Below are 19,735 nucleotides of genomic sequence, written 5' to 3' on the forward strand. Positions count from 1 at the left end.
GGCGGCCGCTGGGGCCGGAGGGCGCGGCGCGCGGACACGGCGGCCTGGCCAGGCGGGCCCGGAGTGGAGCAGGCCAGAGCGGGCCGCGCGCCTGGGGAGGGTCGCGCCGCGCCCGCGCCCGCCCCCTCCGCGACCCGCACTGGGCGCACGCGCGCTCCTCTCGCCGCCCCTCCCTCCGCGCGGGGACCCCTGGCGGGCGGCAGGAGGACATGGCCAGCGACGCCGTGCAGGTAGGCGCACCTGCGTCCGCACCCGCGGGGCGGCGGGACGGCGCCGGGGACCGCCGCCCGGGAGCTGCCCGGGCTCCCCGGACGCGGGCGGCGAGGGCGGGGACCCCCCTAGCGCCTGGTGTCCTCTCCCTTGGCCGGGACCGGAGAGCCAGCGCGGCCCCCTTCTTGGCAGGTGGAGGCACAGACGTGGTCCGTGGAGGGGGTGCTGGCCCAGAGGCTCTTACCGCACCTCCAATCTCGGCCCCTCCCAAGAATTTGTGGGGGCGCAGTGGAGACCCCCCCCTTGGGTGTCTGTGGCTGGCTGTGCATCCCGATGTCTCTGGTCCGTGTTTCATCCCCCTCCTCAGCATTCGATTCCTGGCAGGTGCCGCTTCACCTGGGACAGGTGTCTGGCGCCGTGCCCCTGAGGGGAGGAGGCTTCCCGGCTCGTGCCCCTCCCCTGCACAACAAAGCTCCAGCCACCCAGCCTCCAGACTGAGCTTTACTATGGTCCCGACGCCACCCAGATAGGCACCTGTTGGCGGAAGTGCCCGAGTCACTTCATTAGATTAGGGGATTGGGGACCCCCACACCCACCCTTCAGGCTGCCAGAGGCTGCCTGCTGGAACCTTATCCCAGGTGGGGAGTGTCCGTATCCACGGACCAGGATGCTCCCATACTTAGAATCCTACACATATGCATGGGTGGCACTGCTGGGTCACCCTCGAACCTCCTACACACAGAGACTGGCACCAGCCTGCTGCTCAACCAGGTTGCCTGGTGCCACTTGGTGGGCATCACTACCCTGGACTCACCTTCCCCTCCCATCACAATCTGGGGCCACGGTGACCTCTGACCCTCTTGGTTCAAGGACCCAAATCTGAGAAGTGTGTGTCGCTCTGCCTCCACTGGTGCTTCACCATCCAGTCCATTGTCCTGTGGTTGCTGTGTAACCAGGTTTTCATCTTCTATACCTGCCTCCGTCCCCTCTGTGTCTTCCCTGTGGCCCCTTCCCCCCAGTCCTGCTGATGGCCTGCCAGCCTTGCCGAGGAGCTGGGCGTATCTGGTGTTGCCGATCACACAAGGTCAGACCTCGGGGCTGGGATGGGCCTGGGTCCCTGCCTCCACCCACAGGCCAGGAAGGGCTGTGTAGGAGTCCCCTGGCGCATGCATGCACTTGGCGTGTGCCACACATGACCCACACAGAGGCTGTGATTCCTGGAATGAGGCTGGACCCATGCCCTGGTCCCTGTCCCTGCCACTTGCCCACTTTCTTCTCCCTTCCTGGTCATCCCTTTCTTGTGGCTGCTTGGGCTTGCTGCCCTGTCCCTCCGTCCCAATGTGTGCCTGTCTGTTCTGTGTCCGGCGAACGGATGTCCTGTTCAGATTCCTGAACCGCCCAAGGCATTGAAATCTCAGGACGTGGGGGTCTAGGTCCCTGGCTGCTCTGAGAAGAGGGGAATTCTGGGAGGTGGGCACTCTGGGTCTGGTGTCTCCTGCTCTGGGGTGAGAAGTGGAGGAGTAGGGATTCTCCGAGGCCATGCCAGGCCTGGTTCCTGGGTTCCCCTTCTGGCCCTCAGGTGACCCTTTGCCCCTGGGTAGCAGTGAGTCACCCAAGGGTAGGAGGACCCAGGAGGCCCGGCCTCCCTCCCCAAGCTTCCTCCCTGCTTTGCATATTCTCAGGCCTCAGCTGTTGGGGGTGGGGCTAGGGAGGTCACTCCTCCTCTCTGCCTGGACTTCCCCCATTTGAGCTGGCCCTGCTCCTGCTATGTCTGCTGTGCCTGCTGGGGACAGGGTGGGGCTGGCAGCAGGGTGGTGGGTGGAGCCCAGTTGGGCCAGGGTGGTATTAGGTGAGCCTAGGTTTCAATTCCAGCACTGTCCCTTCCTAACTGGATGCTCTGCACCAAATGCCTTCCCTTCTCGGAGCCTCCATTCTGCCAGGGGGAGCCGGGCCTAGAAAGCTGGAGAGAGAAACAGGCATGGGCCACACTCGGTGGGCAGAGGCCTTCTTTGGGGCTGGGTCCTTCTTTGTGGTGGGGGCTGTCCTATGCACCATGGATAGATGCCACCTCCACACCCCCAGAGGTGACAACCAAACTGTCTCCAGACATTGCCAAGTGTCGTGTCCCCTGGGGTGAGGACAAAATCAGTTTCCTCCGATGTAAAATGGGGGAGCAATGGCAGCAGCTCAGGGGTGTCCTGGGGGATGGTAGGGTCATGGAGTTAAGTTCTTGGCCTGTGATGGTCCAGCCTGGGGGCAGCTGCCCTTGAGGTCAGGTACCAAGGAGGACTTTCCTCACCTATGAAACAGAGTCTCAGAGCCAGGGGATATAATGCAGTGGGGACCTCCAGCTCTCGTAGGGTTTCTGAGTGCTCTTTAAATCTTGGCCCTGTTTCCTGTTGACTGTGGGCAAGTGCTCTGGACCTCAGTTTCTTCATCTTGGAGATGGGTTGATAATAGCACCAATGTCACAGGACTGTGCTAGCTGAGACCTGGGGGAGGTTTGTAGTATCTGCTGTTGCTATTTTTGGTGGTGCTGGCGATGGAACCCGGGCCTTGCGCATGGTAGACCAGCACTCGGCCACCAGCTCCGCCCCAGCCTGCATCTATTATGGATAGGTGAGCTTTTTACCGTGTGCTCAGCAAGTGGTTTGTGGGCTGCTTGTTTGGAGGACTTGTCCCTGCCCCGCAGTGCTATTTTCTCATGGTGCTGGCCTCAGGGAGGTACCCCTAGGCCTCAGGGCTGTGGCCAGCAGCAGTTGCTGTCTGGACAGGGAGGAAGCAGGAAGTCAGGACGGCCTGTCTGCAGGAAGGGGGCCTGGCCTCTGCAGGACTGCCTGTTCTGACCCCAAAGGGGAAGCTGGGGACACAAGGCCGGTAGGAGGGTGTGCCTGGGTAGGTAGTACTGGGGCTAGAGGCCGTGGTGCCTGGGGAAGTTTGCGTATGGCGTGAGCACGTGAGTTGTGTGCACTTGGGCAGGTGGAGTGTGTATCGTGTGGGGTCTGGAGTGACCCAGATAAGAATTCATAGGCATTTGCATATGAGTGTGCATGCAGGTGGGAGTAGGAGTGTCACAGGTGAGCCTGGGCGCACACCTGAAGGTGTGGAAGGGAAGTGTGCTCATAGTTATGAGCCCTGTCCTATTCACACATACATAGGTGTGCATGTGTGTACCTGTGAGCCTGCACATATTTGTGAACCTGTTGTGTGTGTGTGTGTGTGATGTTGGGGATGGAACCCGCTGCCCTCTGCATGCTGGGCAAGCCAGCACCAGGCCAGCCCCAGCCCATTGAGGGCCAATAGTAACTGCTGTTCCATGTACACGCCTGTGTTCCATGTACACACCTGCAGAGCTGTAAGTGTGTGCATCTTGTGACCCTGTGCTGTGTGCACCTTCCTTTAGATGTATGAAAGCATGCGCACACCCATTGTTCTCTGGAGCCTGTGTGCCCTCACGGGAACCCTTTTGCCATGTGCACACTTTGGGTATCCACACTGTGGACATCTGCAGGGAGCGAGGGCTGTCTCTGGGGTGCCCTGAAAAAGCAGGCATGACCCTGAGGGCCTCTCAGATGCCCCTGAGCTGGCCTGGCGCAGGGGGTGCTGGGAGCTGGCAGGAAAGAGGAAGTGGTGGCCCAGAGGCCCTGGCAGGGCTGAGGTTCAGGAAGAGGGCGGGGCCCTCAGCCTGGACCCAGGATGGCGGAGGCTGATTTCCCTAAGGAGCAGGAGCTGGAGGTGGGAGCTGGGGTCCCTGCGGGTGTGTGTGGAAGGGGACCCCGAGTGACACCAGCTGGAGGCCCTGCCCTGGGTACCTCTTGGTTGGGGACTGTGGAGGGGACGCGGTGTGGTTGTCAGTTCTGTGCGGAGGGTAAACGTATCTGGGGCCTCCAGGGCTCGTAGGTTGGGGAGACAGGAAGAAGGAGACGGGTTCTGCTCTGTGGAGTCCCAGTTTTAGGAGGCAGAGGGAAGGGTCTACTTTTGAGACCTCCTAGTTTGGGGGTACATTAGCATGTGAGGCTTGTCCCTGGGATTTCCTAGTTTGGGGTACAGTAGAGGGAACACAGGGCCTTCCTCAGGACCTCCTAGTTGGGGGTGCAGCCATGGGGAGAAGGCATCTTCCCTCAGGCCCCTCCACGGGGGCAGTAGGGTTGTCCCTGGACCCCACTGCATATAGGACAGGTGAAGGGAAGCGGGACTGTACCTGGGGTCCCCTGGTCTAGCGGACAGGGAGAGAGGAAGGCCTTGCTCTTGACCTGCTCTCCAACGTTCAGTTTGGGGGACAGGAAGCAGTTTGGGGTCAGAGGTGGGGTAAGTGCTGGAAGGTGCCGGCCGCTGAGGGTGGACACAGGCCAGGGCGGCTGTGCGGTGGGGGCTGCACCCAGAGTCCCCCTCACCCCCCGCCTGCTGTGTCCCCCTCAGAGCGAGCCACGCAGCTGGTCCCTGCTGGAGCAGCTGGGCCTGGCTGGGGCAGACCTGGCGGCCCCCGGGGTGCAGCAGCAGCTGGAGCTGGAGCGGGAGCGGCTGCGGCGTGAGATCCGCAAGGAGCTGAAGCTGAAGGAGGGGGCCGAGAACCTGCGGCGGGCCACCACCGACCTGGGGCGCAGCCTGGGCCCCGTGGAGCTGCTGCTGCGCGGCTCCTCGCGCCGCCTGGACCTGCTGCACCAGCAGCTGCAGGAGCTGCACGCCCACGTGGTGCTGCCGGACCCTGCTGGAGGTGAGGCGGGGACACAGGGCGTCAGCCGGCAGCCTTCAGGGGGACACACCAGCACTACACCTGTCCATGTCAGCACACAGCCACAGCAAGCGTCCAGCCCCACACGGTCACCAACACCCAGAGACAGGCACGCCTGGTCACACCCATGCCCAACACCACCCAAGGATGCACACTGCATCACACAGCCACCGTGACACCCAGACAACACCCGGAGACTCATGGTGCCACAGCCACACCGACACAGAGACAACACCGCTACACAAGTGCCTGAAAACAGGCTGGGGAGGTGGCTCATTGGTGGAGGGCCTGAGTTCAGTCCCCAGTACCGGAAAATAGAAAAATAAAAACCCGGACATGTCAACACCTGGGCAACGCCTGGTGACACACTGTCACGTGAACACCCGGCAGCTCTCACCAGTCACACCTCCTCACACACAAGGATGTGCACACTGTCACACAAATACCCCGGAGACACCACATAATGCTTGCATGACTCCCAGGGATTTTATTTTTCATTTCTCATTTCTGTGGTGCTGGGCCTGGACCCCAGGTCCTGGAGCATGCCAGGCAAGTATTTTGCCACTGAGCTCCACCCAACCCATTTTTTTTAATGTTTAAAAAAATTATATTTTTATTTTTAATTGTGGTTAAAAAAATGTAAAACTTAACCACATTAAGTACAGTTTATTGAGTTATGTATGCTCACACTGCTGTAACAGGTCTCTTCATCACACAACACCTAGATGGCACCCCAGAACTTACACCCTGTCATATAACTCCCCAGAAAAACACACCATCAATCACAACACCCTTGCGACACCAAGGACTTAGATACTCTCATATGACTTTTTTTGGGGGGGGTACCAAGGATGGAATCCAGGGCCACTTAACCACTGAGCCCCATCCCCAGCCCTTTTTATGTTATTTTTAGAGACAGGGTCTCACTGAGTTGCTTAGGACCTCGCTAAGTTTCTGAGGCTGGCTTTGAACTCACCATCCTCCTGCCTCAGCTTCCCAAGCCGCTGGAATTATAGGCATGCGCCATTGCACCCAGCTACACACTATCATGTGAATCCCAGAGACTGTCTCTTAGTTATGACAACACCCACACTTACTGCCACCAGCACCTACAGAAACACAGATGACACACAGAGACCTGCACACGTGCTACACCAGCTCCCAGAGACACACACCAACCCTTGCAAACTTCCACAGTCCCCTGGACAGCCAGAGAGGGACATCTGTGACCAAACAAGACCGAGAGACGCACACTCCCACACCAGTGCCCAGCACCTCACACACAGAGTCTGTCACCGTGTCCTGCATGTAGGCACAGAGTTCAGCCAACACCTGGATCTCACGCAGTTGCTTCTGCGGCTCCAATGCCTGTGTCCCACCACCCTTCAGAGACTCATGCAGATGCCCCGAGGCACCAGCACAGCCACACCAGCCCTGCACACCCAAACAGAGTGGTGTCGTGGACAGAACAGCCAACACCAGGGTCTCCCAGTGTCTCACAGCTGTGCCAGCATTGGGGGTGACACCTGCGGTTCACCAACATAAGCACACTCACCCCATGGGCTCACCCACAGCCGTGTGAACACCTGGGGGCCTTTCCTACCAGTGAACCACAAAGGCAGGCACTCACCTGGATGTGGGCCATCTTCATTCATTCTGGGTCCTGACCCCAGTCCTAAGGGGTTTCCCGGAGAGGGCTGGGTGACAGGACCTCTGGGCCCTGGTGTCTGGCCCTCTGTGTGGTGGCAGCAGCTCCTCCGCCCCTCTGCCCCTGGGTAACATCCGATGTCCCAGGTGGGCTGAGGATGGATGCTCATGGCTGGGGCAACGTGTCCTAGACAGAGCTAGGTGACAGTAGTGGTAACTGCTTTTCCTCTTGTTCCCTCCAGATGGCCCCCAATCCCCAGGTATGGGCGGCCCTGCCTGTTCAGCCACCAACCTGAGCCTGGTGGCAGGTCTGGAGAAGCAGCTGGCCATTGAGCAGAAGGTGAAGCAGGGGGCAGAGAACATGATCCAGACCTACAGCAACGGCAGCACCAAGGTGGGCGTCGGGTGCACATGGACCTGTGTGCACACTCACGAGCGCAGACCCTCCCCATGGGCACACACCTGCACGTTCACACATGGACACGCCTGCATGTGTGTGCACACATGATCACACACATTTTCTTCCTCCATTTTCAGTTGCTATAACTGAAAACCACAGACTGCTTATTTATTATTTTTGGTACCAGGGAGTGAACCCAGGGGCCCTCGACCACTGAGCCACAACCCCAACCCTACTTTGTGTTTTATTTAGAGACAGGGTCTCACTGAGTTGCTTAGTGCCTCACTGTTGCTGAGGATGGTTTTGAACTTGCGATCCTCCTGCCTCGGCCTCCCTAGCCCCTGGGGTTCGAGGTGTGCGCCACTGAACCCGGCTAAACCACAGACTGGATAATTTATTTTAAAAAAATGACTTTAGGTCAGTTTGGAGGTGCAGCGCGGGCCTGGCGTTTGCTCGGCTTCTGGGGAGGACCTCATGGCAGAACAGTAAGGGGAGGCAGCCGGGCACCTGAGAGGTCACATGGGGGAGACCAGGGGAGGTGCCAGGATTGTTTTGTACTGAGTCTCACAAGGACAGACCCTAAGCACAGCATAGTAGAAATCACCCTGGGGCTTGGGGTGCATCCCAGTTGCAGAACATGTGCTTAGCATGTGAAAGGCCCTGGGTTTCCCCAAGTACTGCAAAATAATCAAAAACTAGTGTCCAAGCATTCATCATTTTTTTAAACAATTTATATATTTACCTACTTATTTTTGTGATACTTGAGGTTGAACCCAAGAGTACTCTACCACTGAACTTCATCCCCAGCCCTTTTTTTTTTTTTTTTTTTTTTTTTAGAGAGAGAGGGAGGGAGGGGGGGGGGGAGAGAGAGAGAGAGAGAGAGAGAGAAAGAGAGAGAGAATTTTTTAATATTTATTATTTTTTAGTTCTCGGCGGACACAACATCTTTGTTGGTATGTGGTGCTGAGGATCGAACCCGGGCCGCACACATGCCAGGCGAGCGCGCTACCGCTTGAGCCACATCCCCAGCCCTCCCAGCCCTTTTTTAAAAATTTTTATTTTGAGGCAGAGTCTCACCAGGTTACCCAGGCTGGCCTTGAATTTGTAATCCTCCTGCCTCAGCCTCCTGAGTCACTGGGATTACAGGCATGCACTACAGCACCCAGCTCACCATGGTACCCATTTTAAAGTGCACAGGTTAGTGGCATTATGTGCACTCCATGTAGTGCAACCAGCACCTCTGTCTAGTTCCAGAACATTTCAGGGGGCACCCTAAAAGGAAACTGTCTTAATTAGTAGTCAGCCCCCCTCCCCTCCCTCAGCCCCTGGCAACAGCGAATCTACATTCTGTGTGTATGGACACCTGTTCTGGATGTTTCACATAAATACAATGCCAATGCGTAGCCTTTTGTGTGTGGCCTTGGGGAACCGCTTCCCCACATGCCTGTCACTCTGAGGGCTAATGCAGACATTAGCAGGCTTGGCTCTGCGCTCTGCACACAGACCAGCTCCTTCAGTCATCGGGCCAGTGGAGAGAAGTGCCATTAGTACTCTGAAGTAAGGCAACTGAAGCCCAGAGAGGTGGAGTGGCAGAGTGAGGACTCAAACCCCATGCACTATATTAATCACCTCCCAGGACTCTATGGGAGTGTGCGCTGTTGTATCTACACATGAACACTCACTGTCACACAGCCTTCCAGGGTCTGTGTAGTGTGGACAGAAGCAGCTCTCCAGCCTTCCTCTCACAACCCCTCTCTGCCTCCAGGACCGCAAGCTGTTGCTGACAGCCCAGCAGATGCTGCAGGACAGCAAGACCAAGATTGACATCATCCGCATGCAGCTCCGCCGGGCACTGCAGGCTGGCCAGCTGGAGAGCCAGGTGGCTCCAGAGGAGGCCCAAGGCAAGTCCCTCACCCTGAGATAGCTTGGCCTGCATTCCACCCTGCAGGCTTCAATCTGCAGCTCCACAAAGCATTCTTTTCTGGGGCAAGGAGGCAGGTACCATGCCCCTGCTGTGTGACTGTAACCTGTTCCTGACCTTCTCTGGGTCTGTTTGAAATTTTGTCCCATTTTAAAATTTGGACTAAATCAGGTATCAGTCAACTCTCATTCTTAGGACAAATCCGTGTGTGTGTGTGTGTGTGTGTGTGTACACGCACGAACGTGTCTGAGCATGAGCCTGCATGTCTGGGTCTGCAGGTACGAATGAGCTGAAGTGTTGAGACTGCCAGCCCCAAGCGCAGGCAGGGTCTTGTTGTATTGTGTGCGGTGGTTGTACCACTGATGTGGGTCAGCATTAATGTGACTTGGATGGGGGCCAGGAGATGATGTTCAGTTGGCCCCCCGTATCCCTGGGTTCCCTGTCTATAAATTCAGCCAATACAGGTTGAAGATATTTCGAGGAATAATTGTGCCTCTGATGAACACATGCAGACCTTTGTTTCTTGTTATTAGTCTGTAAATGACGCGGCGTGACATCTATGTACACCGCGTTCACATTGAATTTTAAGTCACCCAAGGGTGCTTTGAGGTTTACGGGAGGATGTGCGTATGTTCTATGCAAATGCTACTCAGTTTTATAAATGAGACTTGATGTTGGTACCAGAGGAGGATCCTGGGATCAGTCTCCTGTGGATATCAAGGGACAACTATATGTCTAGTGTGTCACAGGAGAGGTAACGGAGGGTCAGCTGTTGGACTGTGACTGGTGGTAGCATGTGTGTCTGGGGCCTGTGTGCGTCTGTGGTGTGTCTGTGTGCTTCTTGGTGACGTGCTGTGTGAGTGTGGCCCTTTGCCTCTGGGTGTTGTCACCGTGAGTGGCTTGTAGTTTTATCCCTGACTCTCTGTGGCATATTGAGCATCGTGCACCAGCATGCCTGGGAACCCCTGTGTGACTGTAAGATAACATGCTGTGAACATCAGCATCCCTGTGACTAGTTCCTGTCTAGGAGAGCGCCACGCACCTGTGGGCACAGTGTGACTGACGTGGCTCTGTGACAAAATGCGAGGGTCTGAGCTGGGACATTACCCAGGACTATAGGACCATCCTAGCGACTGACAGCCAGCCAAGTGAGCTGTGACCCTTGCCTGTGAGTGATGAAATTCCTACACCTGTGTCACAGGATGTGCTCCTCGAGCCATTGGGTGGCTCTTTCCTGTGTTGGGATGTGGCTTGTCCCTGTGCCTTCATCTGCATTGACACCCAGTCTTTCTCTATGACACTGAGTCTCTGTGGGCTCAGTGATACAGCCCCGCCTCTGAGGAGTGTGGTGGCATTTCTTGGTGGGGAGGAGGGGAAGGCAGCATGTGCTCAAGTGAGCACACATGGCAGGCTCTTGGTCTCTGTCCCTCTGTCTCTTTGGCCATGCTGGGGACGGACGGGGTCTCAGCTTGCCAGCCAAGTGCTGTACCACTGGGCTGCACCCAGCCCGGGTCTCTCTCCTTTGAGGGCCTCAGTGCTATCCCAAATGCCCCTCATGAATCCACTCATCCTCGTCACCTCCCAAGGCCCCTGCTCCAACGTGCCCCATGGGGGTCGGAGCATCCAGGACTCTGTGTCTTAGGATGGCTGTTGCTCCAGCGTCGTGAGTGCAGTGTCATTGAATCCCTGTGGCTGTCCAAATGCCCACAGGTGACCCTGTGCCTGGTTAAGGATGTGACAGCAGGATGGTGACTGTTCACTGGGGAGTGAAGTGTGTCAACACCTCATGACAGCATGATTTATGTCCCTGTCCCTGTGGGTGACAGTCCCTGGGTGAAAAATGTCATGTCTTATTTGGATGGCAGTGACTGACTCTAGCTAATTCTGTGACTGCCCTGGATTACTGCATGCCTGTCCCCCCCGCTGCTCTCTGGAATGAAGACCGGCAATTACAGTGGGACTGTCCCTAAGCCCAGGTTGACAGCATGCCTGTGTATCATTACAGTGACTCCTGCTATGTCCTTAGGACGCTCTCTGTGAGTGGTGGTGTTTGGATAAGAGTGACTGAGTCTGGCTGAGTGTGGCCTGCCTGCGAGTGGCAGCGTGACTGTTACGTGACTGCCCCTGGGGAGAAGCGGGATGCGTCCTGGCGGTGCTATGTCTGTGGCCAGCGCCTGTGCCTCTGCATGGCTTTGTGTCTGGGGCCAGGTTGCCCGGGGACCTGCAGGTCAGCCTCACTGTCCGAAGTTCCATCCCAACAGGGGACCCAGACCTGGGAGCAGTAGAGCTCCGCATCGAGGAGCTACGACATCACTTCCGAGTGGAGCATGCGGTGGCCGAGGGTGCCAAAAATGTGTTGCGCCTGCTCAGCGCGGCCAAGACCCCGGACCGCAAGGCCCTTGGGGAGGTAAGGGGTTGGAGCGTCAGCGGTGGGCGGAGCTACAGTGAGGGGCAGTGACCCCCTGCACAGGCCCTGGTGAAGGTGGAGCCTCAATGAGGGAGGGGCGGGGCCTCAGCAGGGCGGTTTATTAGCGTGGGGTGGGGCCTCAGCAATGGGTGGGGCTTGGACTAGGAATGGGACCACTATAGGGCGGGGCCTCGGTGAGGGGCGGGGCCTCGGCCTGGATGAACTGGTAAGAGGTGTGGCCTCTGCAAGGGATGGGCCTTAGTAAGGGGCAGGGTCTGGTCTACAGGGAGTTCAAGGGCAGGAAGAGTGGTTTGAAGTTTAAACCCCTAGAGAGAAGGAACCCAAGCTGGGGGAGTACCTAGACTGTGCTTGGGTAGGCTGCCCAGTCCCACCCTCAGCCCTGCCTTCCCACTGCAGGCGCAGGAGAAATTGACCGAGTCCAACCAGAAGCTGGGGCTGCTTCGAGAGGCGCTGGAGCGGAGGCTCACGGAGCTGCCTGCCGACCACCCCAAGGGGCGGCTGCTGCGGGAGGAGCTCGCTGTGGCCTCGTCTGCCGCCTTCAGCGCGCTCCTGACTGGGCCCTTCCCCGCCATGCACTACAGCACCCTGTGCAAGCCTGCGCCGCTCACAGGTGCGCCCCGGGTCTGCCCTGCCCTGGCGGTTCTGGGCCTCTGACCCCTCATATTGCCCCAGCCCTGAGACCACTGAACTGGATCCAGGCTTTCCAATCAGAGTCTTGTCCCTCAGTCCTCTCCCTTTCCCTGCCACCTGTCTCTCTCATCCTGCACCCCACGTCCGCAGGCCAGACAGCCCTCTGCACGTGGGCTCCCACCTGTTTGTTTGTTTTTTTTGGTACTGGAGATTGAGCCCAGGGACGCTTAGTCACTGAGCCACATCCCAGCCCTTTTAATATTTTATTTTGAGACAGGGTCTCACCGAGTTGCTTAGGGCCTCGCTAGGTTACGGAAACTGACCTCGAACTTGTAGCCCTCCTCTTGCAGCTTGATTACAGAGAGTCGCTGGATTACAGGCGTGCCTACCAAGCCTGGCTTCCCACCCCACTTTGCTTTCTGATTCTAGATTTTTGCCCCATCCCCTCCTCTCCACCTGGCTCCTGGCCCAACAAACCCCTCAGCCCTGAACCTCCAACCTCTGCCTCAGCCCCTCTCAAACCTCAAATCAGCTCACCAGATCCTACCCCAGACCCCTGGGTCCTAGCGAGTTCCTAGAGACCCTCTAGAGTACCTCTCCCTATTCTCATATCTGGGCACAGCCATCGATTACCCCACCCCGATTGCCCTTTATGGGCTCCCACTTGTATGCTGGGATGTGTCCCTTCCCTTATGGGCCCCGTAGCCTGCTCCTGCAGTGGCCCCTGATGATCCTGCTACTCCTGCAGGAACCCTGGAGGTGCGTGTGGTGGGCTGCAGAGACCTCCCAGAGACCATCCCCTGGAACCCCTCACCCTTGATGGGGGTACCTGGGACCCCCGACAGCCGTACCACCTTCCTGAGCCGCCCAACTCGGGGCCTTTACAGCCGAAGCGGAAGCCTAAGCGGCCGGAGCAGCCTCAAAGCAGAAGCTGAGAACACAAGTGAGTGGGCACCGGGCCTGAGGGTGGGACATGGATGGGGCCCTGGACACCCCACATTTGTGACACTTTAAACAGTGCACATGTGGCACACGGCTGTAATCCCAGCTGTGTGGGAGGCCAACTGAATACCTGAGCCAGACCCCATCTCCAGAAAACAAAGCAAAGAAGCCAAAACAAGGAAAAGAAAAACAAAAACAAAAAACACTAAAACAACCAACCAACATCCCCTCCCCCCAATTCATCTATTATCACAACAGCAGTGACAGCCACAACAGAGCAGAGTGTTGTGTTGGTGAGGACCTGGAGAAGCTGGAACCTCTGTGCACAGTTGGTGGGAATGTGAAGGGCACACTGTGGAGAACTCCGTGGCTCCTCAGAACACGGAGCATGGCCTGGGCGGTGGCTCAGGTAGAGCACTGGCTTAGCACCTGTGAGGTCCCAGGTTGCGTCCCCAGTGCCACAAAGAAATAAAGTTATATGATCCAGTGATTCTGTTTCTGGGTATTCATCCAAAAGAATTGGAAACAAGGTCTGGGGCTGGGGCTCAGTGGTGGAGCGCTAGCCTTGCATGTGTGAGGCACTGGGTTTGATTCTCAGCACCACATATAAATAAATAAAAATAAAATTCTATCAACAAAAATTTTTAAAAAATTGGAAATAAGATCTTAGAAGAAATTTCTTTCTTTCTTTTCTTTTTTATTTTTGGTAACTGGGATTGAACCCAGGGGAACTTTACCACTGAGCAACATCCTCAGCCCTTTTTTATTTTGTACAGTGTGATTGTCTCCCTAAATTGCTCAGGGCCTCGATAAGTTGCTGAGGCTGGCTTTGAACTTGCGATCTTCCTGCCTCAGCCTCCCAAGCCATGGGGATTACAGGTGCTTGCCACTGCACCTGGAATATAAAACAAGATCGTCAAGAGACATTGTGTACCCACATTTACAGCAGTATAATTTATTTATTTATATTTTAGTACCAGGAATTAAACCCAGGGGCACTGAACCACTGAGCTACATCCCCACTCCTTTTTTTAAAAAAATTTTTTTAGTTGTTGATGGACGTTTATTTTATTTATTTATATGTGGTGCTGAGAATCGAACCCAGTGACTCCCACATGTGAGGAAGGCGCTCAACCACTGAGCCACTACCCTAGCCCTTCCCACTTCTTTTTTATTTTAAATTCTGAGACGAGTCCAACACCGCGTGACTTCCTCATGAGTCTAATTCATAAAGGCAGAATTAGAAGGCAGGTACCAGAGACTTGAAGGGGTGAGTGGGGAGTTTGTGGGGACAGAGTTTCAGTTGGGTAAGATGAAAAAGAGCTCTGGAGATGGTGATGGTGACCGTGGTACTGCTCAATGCCACAGAGCTGCCCACTCAACGATGATCATGGTGGTGAATTTGATGTGCATTTTGGTTTAATTTTTAAAAAAAGAAAGAAAGAAAAAAGATGTACCCATGTACAAAAACGTGAGTATAAGGCTGGGCGTGGCTCAGTGGGGGAGTGCTTGCCTAGCTCAGGGGCCTGGGTTCCACCCCTAGCACTGCAAAAACAAAACCCAACAACCCAAAACAAGAGAAATCAAAAGAATAACAATAAAGCAAACACCCATCTTACCACTTGCCAGGCCCAGAAATAGACTGTTGCCATCTGTATCCCCAGTGACTCTGGAAATTGAGGCAGGAGGGTTACAAGTCTGAGGCCAGCCTCAGCAACTTAGCAATTTAGCTAAGACCCTGTCTCAAAATAAAAAAATTAAAAAGGGCTGGGGGATGTGGCTCAGTGGTAGAGCACCCCTGGGTTCAATTAATATCAAAAAAAAGAAAGAAAAAGAAATAGAATATTGCTAGCCTTCCAGAATTCCTCTCCCCAGTTCAATTCTAATCCCTTTACCCTCAGGTAGCTAGACTTCTTCTTCTTCTTCTTCTTTTTTTAAATATTTTTTAGTTGTCAATGGACCTTTATTTTTATTTATTTATTTATATGTGGTGCTGAGAATCGAACCTAGTGCCTCACACATACTAGGCAAGCGCTCTACCACTGAGCCACAACCCCAGCCTCAGGTAGCTGGCCTTCTGATGCTTATGATTGTAATTTCCTTTCCTTGTTTTCCTTTGTAGTTTTAGCACCTGTTTGTCTCCAACAATACAGATTTTTTTTTTTATTATGGAGAATTTGCATAATGAAATATCTTGGGAATGTGACTCAAGTCAAAACACAAAATTCATTTATGTCTCATATACTCTATGCACATAGCCCAAAGGTAATTTTATATATTTTTAGTGATCTTGGACATGAAACTAAGTTCAAAAATGAAGGTTAGGTTGGTGCTCAAAAAGTTTTAGATTTTGGAGCATTACAGATTTGGGATTTTCATATTAGGGGTATGCAACCTATATTCTTCTATTAGTGGACAGTGAGATGTTTCTTGATTTAGGTCCACTATATAAGTAGCATATGTATGCATCTCCTGAAGTATAACGCCTGCATGCATTTATCTAGGGTAGGAGTATACTGCTGGCACTTCTGAATAGAATAAAAGTGAATATGCCTGGAAGTGGTGGTGTACAACTATTATCTCAGCTACTTGGGAGGCTGAGGCAGGAGGATTGCAAGTTGAGGCCAGCCTGCGCAATTTACTGAGACCCTGTCTCAAAATTAAAAAAAAAAAAAAAATTTAAAAGCGTTTGGGATGTAACTCAGTGGTAGAGTGTTCCTGGGTTCCATCCCCAGTACCGTACCCACACAAAGTGAATTTGGATCCCTACCTCACACCATATGAAAAAGTCAACTGGATCAAAGCCTTTAACATCACAGGCAAAACTTGGAACTTTGCCAATATAGTAAAGCAGAATGTTACTGGGATTTCTTTAAGAAGACCCTAGAGACCCCCCACGGTTTCCTGACCTGCTCTCCTGTTGCAGGTGAGGTCAGCACTGTGCTCAAGCTTGACAACACAGTGGTGGGACAGACTTCCTGGAAGCCGTGTGGCCCCAACGCTTGGGACCAGAGCTTCACCCTGGAGCTGGAAAGGGTGAGCTGTGTTGGACAGCCGGGGTCAGCGGAGTTCTGGGCTCCGGACACCCCAGGTGATAGCCCTGTTCCTGTCCCTCGAGGCGCGGGAGCTGGAGCTGGCGGTGTTCTGGAGGGACCAGCGGGGCCTGTGTGCCCTCAAGTTCCTGAAGTTGGAGGACTTCCTGGACAACGAGAGGCATGAGGTGCAGCTGGACATGGAGCCCCAAGGCTGCCTAGTGGCTGAGGTACAGCCCCCCCGACCCCGACCCTGAGAAAATCCTTCCTCCCCCCCCCCACCCTGAGAAAATCCTTCCTCCCCCCCCCTGAGAAAATCCTTCCTCCCCCCCCCACCCTGAGAAAATCCTTCCTCCCCCCCCCCCCCCCCCCCCGTTTCCTGGGAGAATAGGACGCACTTTGGATGTGCCTCGGCCCCTTACCCAGTCCCATCAGTGATGCTGGTTGGTTCGGTTCTGAGGCAGAGGACAGACCACGTAGACAAGGGGGACCCCATAAGATGACATCGCTCAGTGACAACGTGGCCACCTTACGTGGTTTTTCCTGATTTTACCATCTTTTGTGTGAAGTGCGCTCATGGTGTCTGCACAGGGATGGAAATGTCTGTTTCTCTGAAAAAGGCTGGGGGTGCAGCTCGGGGGGAGCGCTGGCTGGTGTGCAGGAGACCCTGGGTTCCGTCCCCAGCACTGAGCGGGGAAGAAAATCACAAAGTTTTATCAAGCCCGCAAAGAAAGCAAGGGTGGAGCCTGCCCCAGAGCCTCGCAGGCAGGCGGAGGCTCCTCCCACAGATGCCTTAGGTTAGGGTCTAAAGCAGGGTCCCTCCCTGCCACTGCTGACTGGGGACTGGATCCTCCTCATTCTCTGTGGCAGGGCATCCTGTGTACAGTAGCAGAGTAGGGCGCTTCCTGGTCTCCCCTACAGGGTGCCAGTAGCACCTCTGCCCACTCCTGTTCCTTTTTTTTTTTTTTTTTCCAGTTCCAGGGATTGAACTCATGGGCACTCGACCACTGAGCCCCAACCCCATTTTGTATAAAATATATTATGGTATTTTATTTAGAGATAGTCTCAGTTAGTGCTTTGCTTTTGCTGAGGCTGGCTTTGAACTTGATCCTCCTGCCTCAGCCTCCCAAGCCACTGGGATAACAGGCGTGGTGTGCCACCTTGCCCAGGCCTGTTCCAGTTCTGACAGTCAAAAATATCTCCATCAGGGCGTGGTGGCACATGCCTTAATCCCCGTGACTAGGGAGGCAAAGGCTGAGGCAGGAGGATCTCAAGTTCCAGACCAGCTTAGCAAGACCCTCAGCAAAGACCCTGTCTCTAAAAATAAGAAGGACTGAAGATGTAGTTCTGTGATGAAGTGTCCTTGGGTTTAATCCCTAGTACCAAACAAAAAAAGCACATATCTATCCAGACAGGAGGCCCCTGGTGGAGAACAGGTGGAATTAATAATGGTTTTAGCAGGTCCCAGGAGCGTGGAGCCAGACTCGTATTGAGACCTTGCTGATGTGAACTTGTCACATCTTAGAGCAGCCCCACAGAGGACCATTATTAATTGGATTTGACAGAGGGGGAAACTCAGGCACAGAGAAGGAAAGTCTCTGACCCCCCTCATTGGCCAGATTTTTCTCAAAAACTTTTTGTTGCTATTTATTTAGTTGTAGATGAAAAAACACACAGGAGGGCTGGGGGTGTGGCTCAAGCGGTAGCGCGCTCGCCTGGCATGCGTGCGGCCCGGGTTCGATCCTCAGCACCACATACCAACAAAGATGTTGTGTCCGCCGAGAACTAGAAAATAAATATTAAAAATTCTCTCTCTCTCTCTCTCTCTCTCCCCTCTCTCACTCTCTCTTTAAAAAAAAAAAACAACACAGGATCTTTATTTATTTATTTTTCTGTGGTGCTGGGGATGGAACCCAGGGCCTCACACATGCAAGGAAGCACTTTCACTGAGCCCCACCCCACCCCCTCAGAAACTCTTTTTATATGCACCTACGTGTGTGTATTCCTTTTCTCTTCTTTTCTGGTGGGGCTTTGCTCCTGAGTGACCCCCAGCATGGACTTACGTTTTTTCAACTTTATGACGCTGGGAGAAAGAGAACACATGCAGTAGAAACCCTGTGTCACCTGCTAGTATAGCTGTGCTGACCTTGACCCTCAGTACCATAGTCCATAAATCACCTGAACTAGTCAATGCCTTTTGATTAAATAGGTGTGTGGTGGATGGTTCTGCTCAACTGCAGGCGTGGGGTGGGGGGGTAGTTCTGGCAGGATTTTGGCAGCGAGGCAGAGGATGACGTTTGGGGGCATTCAGTGCATCGTAGCTTACGACATTTCAACCTCATATTGGGGTGTAATTCCACCAGAAGTAGAGGAACGAGCTGGGTGCAGTGGCACAGGCCTGTAATCCCAGCGGCTCCAGAGGCTGAGGCAGGAGGATTGCAAGTTCAAAGCCAGCCTCAGCAAAAGCAAGGCCCTAAGCAACTCAATGAGACCCTGTCTCTAAATGAAATACAAAATAGGGCTGGGGATGTGGCTCAGTGGCTGAGTGCCCCTGAGTTCAATCTCCGGTACCCTCCCCACAAAAAAAGAAGTAGGGAAGGAGCTGGGATGGGACCCACCGGGATGGGACCCGGTGGTAGCTCGTGCTTAACATGAGTGAGGCCCTGGGTCCCTTCACTGCATAGCAAAAAACAAAACAAAAAAACAAAACCCTTTACTTCCCTGTATCTGAGTCTGTCTCCTGTCTCACACCCTCACCTGGACACTCTTATGTAACCTGGTCATTGAAGGAAAGGCGATTTCAGGTGGTGGGCAGTGTAATTGTTCTGGGCTGGGGCGAGGCCCTGTGGAGAGGGCCTCCCTGAGTGCCGAGGCCCTGGGCTCTATCCCCAGCTCCCCCAAACCAAACACAAACAAGAGAAACACCAGATGGAGGGGCTGGAGGCAGCGCACCGGCGAGGCTTCCCTGCCTGCCTCTGTCTGTGTCGGAGGCCCCTGAAGCTCCAGCCACAGAACTTGCTGCCGCTCTGTTGTCGCAGAGCCACAGTCACTGGATTCTGTTGTGGCTGGAGTGTTCCTATCTGAAGCGTGGCAGTGTGACTGAGGAACCAAAGTTTTAATGGTACTTAAGTTTCAACTAATTTAAATTTAAGTCACCATGTGTGGTGACCATGTAGGACACTGTGGTTCTGGACTTCAGAACCTGCGAGAAGCTGTTGGAGTTGGGAAGATTGAGCCAAACCGTGGTTTCCCGTGTGGGAGGACCTTGGCGTCCTGGTGGGCCTCACTCCCAGTGCTTCTGGTTCGCTCGTCCATGATGGGGGCCTGAGAGTCTCTATTTCAAGCAAGTTCCCAGGTGTTAGTCAACTCTTCCGCTGTGACAAAATACCTGTGGTGGTCAACTTAAAAGAGGTGTTTGTCTCATAGCTTTGGTCAGTGGCTGCTTGGCACCGTTGCTCCGGGCCTGTGGGGCACAGCACATCTTTCCAGGGGCACGTGGTAGACGGTCCTGTTCTCCTCATGGCAGCTGGAAGCCCCGCGAGAGCAGAACGGGCTGGGGCTGGGCCCTGTTGTCCTGGATTGGGGCCCTGGTGCCCCAGGCTGGGGCGTGTCCCTCCACCTGATGGCCTTGCCCCAGGCCCCGCCTCCCAGGAGCTCCGCCCCCCAGTACTGCACAGGCGGGGGACCAGCCTTTGACACAGGCCATTCCAGATTAGACCACAGCGTCCGGTGCCACCAGGTCAGCTGGCCTGGGCCACACCTGGGGAATCAGGGCAGTGGGTGCTGCCGGACC

The 19,735-nt window shown here is 54.7% G+C and overlaps 1 protein-coding gene across 2 annotated transcripts in view; it reads left to right on the forward strand.

Moving 5' to 3' along the window:
- The window catches only part of PKN1 (protein kinase N1), a 24,549-nt gene continuing 4,814 nt past the window's right edge, over positions 1-19,735 (forward strand). Inside the window, exons 1-9 of one of the 2 annotated variants that reach the window (XM_081284313.1) lie at positions 1-230; positions 4,630-4,924; positions 6,832-6,983; positions 8,755-8,890; positions 11,172-11,317; positions 11,735-11,948; positions 12,717-12,911; positions 15,837-15,946; positions 16,029-16,172. In XM_081284313.1, coding sequence (XP_081140439.1) covers positions 210-230; positions 4,630-4,924; positions 6,832-6,983; positions 8,755-8,890; positions 11,172-11,317; positions 11,735-11,948; positions 12,717-12,911; positions 15,837-15,946; positions 16,029-16,172 — 1,413 coding nt within the window. In that variant the 5' untranslated portion in view covers positions 1-209. The remainder of the gene's footprint in view (positions 231-4,629; positions 4,925-6,831; positions 6,984-8,754; positions 8,891-11,171; positions 11,318-11,734; positions 11,949-12,716; positions 12,912-15,836; positions 15,947-16,028; positions 16,173-19,735) is intronic. The other variant, XM_081284312.1, reaches the window with a different exon arrangement.

The sequence above is a fragment of the Spermophilus citellus genome (assembly GCF_964194105.1).
Source record: "Spermophilus citellus genome assembly, chromosome: 3".
NCBI classification, from domain to species: Eukaryota; Metazoa; Chordata; class Mammalia; order Rodentia; family Sciuridae; genus Spermophilus; species Spermophilus citellus.